The sequence below is a fragment of the Rousettus aegyptiacus genome, unplaced genomic scaffold (assembly GCF_014176215.1).
Source record: "Rousettus aegyptiacus isolate mRouAeg1 unplaced genomic scaffold, mRouAeg1.p scaffold_m13_p_13, whole genome shotgun sequence".
In the NCBI taxonomy this organism is placed as follows: Eukaryota; Metazoa; Chordata; class Mammalia; order Chiroptera; family Pteropodidae; genus Rousettus; species Rousettus aegyptiacus.
In genome coordinates, this window is record NW_023416288.1 from 33575397 (window position 1) to 33579963 (window position 4567).

The window sequence follows — 4567 nt, forward strand, 5'->3', positions numbered from 1 at the left end:
TTCCCAGGGACTACTCTAAAAGTATGGTATAAACTGGAGGAAATAACTTAATACATAAATAATACACTGTTATATACCACAAAACAACGGCCAAAAGCATGTTCTTCTATCCGTGTAAGGCTACCGTGCTCACACTGGGCAAAGGAACTCTACTGACTAAGTGTTGTCCTAAAAGATCAGGTAAACAATCCAGTAGTATGGCAAGTAACTCTGCTGCTTCACTATTCAATACTGTACTTTTCAACCACGAAAACACTGGCATCAGTCATTAAATCAAGCACATTAGAAAAATCATAATGTGATTTTGTTTTTAATTATCTTAAGCCTTATGATCACGCAATTTACAATTTTGTGCTGATAATCTATTCTTTAATCCTTCTAGTGGGACAGCAAAAGCACCATTACCAACCATAAATATACAGCATTCTACAATTGTTTTTGAACAGTTAAGATAGTCCTGAATAACTGTCTGACATAGTAAAGAATTCACAAAGTTTACTACTATATCCTATCATCTGAATTTTAAAAACATCTGACTTTATATATCATCTATAAAATGTGAGAAGTGTTAAATACTCTTTATTTGATAATGCATATAAACCACACTAAAATGCCTTTAAGTAAAAGGCAACAGTTTAGATACAGGGAATTTAATTAAATTGGCATAGTTAGGACCAAAAAGATAAAGTGGACATTGCCACCTTATCTTTGGCCCTTTGCTTTTAAACAGACCAATGAACACAACTTGAAACACAACCAAGTCTTGTTGTTCCATGAGAGCGCAAAGGGATTCCCTCAGCATTTAAACATATTAATATAACCAGTTATATAAATGTAAATGTAAAACCAATCTCCTACAGATTTTCGGATGGTGTTTAGCATTTCTGTGAAAAACTGAACATTACTAATTATGTCCAATCATATCTTTAGAAGGGGAAAACAGGGATAGTACTCACGGAACCAAAATTGCCTTCGGAGTTCAAAAACTGATCATATTCATTTAACCACAAGCCAATCTTATTTAAATCAGGACTGCCCTAAAGAAATGTTCTATCAGCCATTCATGATCTGATTCTGATGTATGAGATCAATTTAAATATGGTACGCATAAAAAAAAAGTCATGAGACATTTCTATTTTGTAATAAATAAGGCAGTGGCCAACTATTACTCCTTGGTAGCTTTTTTGAGATAAGCTATCAAGTCTGCCCTTTCTCCAGACTTCTTAATGCCAGCAAAGATCATTTTTGTTCCAGGGATGTACTTCTTGGGATTCTCCAAATACTCCATCAGTGTCTCCTCTCCCCAGGTGATGCCTAAACAAGGAGAGAAGTATTGGTAAGTATTTTACACTCCTGATAAAGGGAAGTAACTACGCAGTTGGTGCTTCAGTTATTTAATTTCCTCCCTCTTACCTTTGTTCTTGTTGGCATCCGTGTAAGAAAATCCAGGGGCCTGACCTGTCTTTCGCCCAAACAGACCATGGAGATTTGGCCCAGTCTTGTGCTTGCCTCCCTTTTCCACAGTATGGCACTGGGCACACTTCTGAACAAAAATCTTCTTGCCCTTCTCAACATCACCCATTTTTAAACCTAAAAATGAAAAACTCAACTTATTTTCTTCCAAGTAAAAATACAGTAGAAACCAATCGATAATCAATTACTAATCCATTGCAAATCTATAACATTAAGTACCACGGTAGATCTTGTTTACTTAGTGCACTTGAAAAAGGCTGTCAAATACCAGAAACAAACAAACAAACATCGACAACAAAAAAAATCTATTTGGAAGAAGAACTTCCTTAAAAACACATTTGTATTTTAAATGAGGGAAGGTTAAAGCCCAAGTGATCAAAGTGGGAACCTGGTTCAAAACTATTTCAAAAGATGAGGTCAAGGTCACAAGTAACAAATCTGAGCAGGTTTAAAGGTGACTACATTAAACTAGAATTCCAACTAAGAATGCTTAATTATTTATTTGTACTACAATGTAAAGCCATTTCTCTGGAAGGATGAACCAAAGTATATTAGAAAGAGAGGTCACGGTTGATTCTGCCTGCTCAGGTCATTCTAAACTGCCCTGCTGGGAGTGAGAGGTCAGCGGCGGGCCGCGAGGTTTCCCAGGGACCTCTGTTCTCCAGCTCTGTGATCCCCGGGGCGACCACGAGGTCACCAAACCAGGCCGGTTTCAAGGAAACCGTGATGAAACCTATCTTCCTGAGACGTGATGGGCGGAAGTGACTTGAAGGAGGGCGCGAAGGGTTGCACAGTGAACTCCCACTGCCACCCGCAGCCCCGGAAAATCTTATCATTTCCACAACCCCTCGGCCTCGACAACGGATCCGCAGCCGGATCCGTTTCCAAGCCGCCTCCGCGTTTTCAGGGCGTTGACCAAGTCCATGCGTCTACCTAGCTGCTTGGGGTTTCACACCAGCTCGAGCTGTAACCCAGCGGGTTCGGGGTCGCCACAGTCTGGGGTCGTAACCCGCTGCCCTGCCCGCCTGCCCGCCTGCCCGCGAGAACTCCGCTCGGAAATCACGGCGCCGGCCTCGGGCCGCCCGCGCCCCCCGCGCGCCCCCACGGATAGGCCTTCCGCCCCCTGCGTGCTCCGCGCCCTGCGCTCACCGCTCTTTCGTCGCGCGCGATACCGAGACTCACGCTCGCAAACCAGTCGTCCCGCTCTCTAAGTCCAAGGGCAAGCCGGTCCGCATCTATGTACCGGTGTTGGTGCAACCGAACTCGCTCCGCCTTCTTACGGCCCGACGTGAGGCCGGGCCGCCCGCTACGCAGTGACGTCGCCGCCTCTCATTGGCTCTCGTCTTCAGGCCTCGCGGTAGCGACCTGCTCGCGCACGCCGGCTAGCAGGGTAGGGTGTACTGCACCGGTGCCCTTCTTCTCCAAGCCTCGTTTGCCCGACAGTTACGACAGGCCACTTGACATACGACACCGAGGTGGTGCCGGGAGGGGGTGACATCACTCTCCGGCCTTCGCGTGCATGCGCGCTCCGACGTGGAGGGTGGAGCGGAGTCTGGATCAGGGCGTTATCCTGCTAAGGTAACTGCTCTTGTGCTCGGTGACGTGTTGTCTTTGAGGGAGGAGTTTTGCCTCCCCGGAGGGAGACGGCCCAGTTTTGACGCACCTGCACTTCTGGCTACTTTCCTTTCAGCTGGCAATCTTTACACATATGTACACGGTTATACTTACACAGCTGGCGCCGGCTGCGCCCCGGAGGGATGACCTGGAACCAGGAGTTATAAAGAGTTGGACACGTGCTCCTGATCTTTTTCTTGTCCCGCCTCCCCAGTTATTTTCAGTCATCTTTCATTTCTCCCCTTGATGGATGACCCAGGACTGGGGGAGGTGCTGCAGGTGCGGCTGAGGCTGGATTATAGCTCTGGACACTCACCTGCCATCTTTTCTGCCAAGACCGGTCGGTCCCTCGTGTTTGTGTGTAAGGCAACATTGTTACATGGTTAGAGAATTCTCGGAAATCTAGAGAGGATTTTCATACCATCTAACCTAGGTGACGGTCACATTCAAGTAAGGTAATGTTGTTGAAGTTACGTTAGGAACGCAGGTTTGATCGCCACAGCTTCTAGCTATACTTTTCCTCCAAAACTAGTTCGCGTTCCTCACATGCTCAATTTTATCACTGGGAAGTTTCTTCCTGACTTCCTTGTCCCTCAGATTCAACCCCTGAGTTTTAATTATTTTTTTCCTTCTTTTTCACAGTCTGTCTAGCACTGCCTATTCATTCAGTCCCGTGTTTATTAAATGCATGTTATGTACCTAGAGTAAATCAGGACTTTTTTTTTTTTTTTTTTTGATGAAGCTTGCATTCTAGGAAACTTTCTCCTGTCTTCAGTTTAAGAAATAGATGAGGTTAACCTAGATACCTTGGATCTCTTACAAACCACTGGCCCTATGATTTCTGCTCTAGATCACCCAATTTTCTATATGACTGGATTATTTTTATTTTCTGTGTACTGACTTCCAGTTCCCCTCTGTCTAATCTCACACACCACTGCCACAGAAGTGTGCTGCAAAACAGCACAAATCACATTAAGACCTTTTGTGGCTTTTGGAAGGGACCAAGATAGTGAGCATTTAGCTGTCCTTCTGAAGTAGGCTCGTTTGGCTAAATATCCAAGTCTGTAAAAGACCAAGCTTAGCAGCACCTTGCAAATTCAGCCTTTTGAAGTCCTAATGTTGTCTACCAAACAGATTTTAACAAGAGCTTAAAGATAACTTCTAGAAATGAAAATTATATTTGTTGAAATAAACTACATTTAATATGATAAGCTCTTTATAAAGCTTAAGGACAAGCAAAAGTAAGCCATACATATGCATGTGTGTGTGTGTGTACGTGTATGTGTATGTGTGTATATATATATATATAGAGAGAGAGAGAGAGAGAGAGAGAGACGCATGCTGTGTTTTATAGCCATACATAAAGTAAATGAAATATATACATGACAACAATAGCATGTAAGTCAGTAGAAAGTAGAAAAGTAGTATTAAAATATTCTAAATAGCCTTGCATTATCCAGGAAGAGGGTATATTTTAGAT

General features: G+C 43.6%; 1 protein-coding gene across 1 annotated transcript; it reads right to left on the reverse strand.

The window, feature by feature from the left end:
- Positions 1-294: 294 nt before the first annotated feature.
- On the reverse strand, positions 295-2736 carry LOC107518128 (cytochrome c). The gene is made up of 3 exons (XM_016159536.2): positions 2623-2736; positions 1414-1590; positions 295-1314 (listed from the first exon to the last, which is right to left on the reverse strand). The coding sequence occupies exons 2-3, from the start codon at positions 1580-1582 to the stop codon at positions 1166-1168; spliced, it is 318 nt and encodes a 105-aa protein (XP_016015022.1). The 5' UTR covers positions 1583-1590; positions 2623-2736; the 3' UTR covers positions 295-1165.
- Between the last annotated feature and the right edge of the window lie 1831 nt (positions 2737-4567).

Excerpts from the sequence above, each read along its gene's own strand:
- LOC107518128 (XM_016159536.2), bottom strand. The coding sequence starts at position 1,582 with ATGGGTGATGTTGAGAAGGGCAAGAAGATTTTTGTTCAGAAGTGTGCC. Across the intron at positions 1,315-1,413 it reads GGATGCCAACAAGAACAAAG|GCATCACCTGGGGAGAGGAG; the intron begins GTAAGAGGGAGG and ends CTCCTTGTTTAG.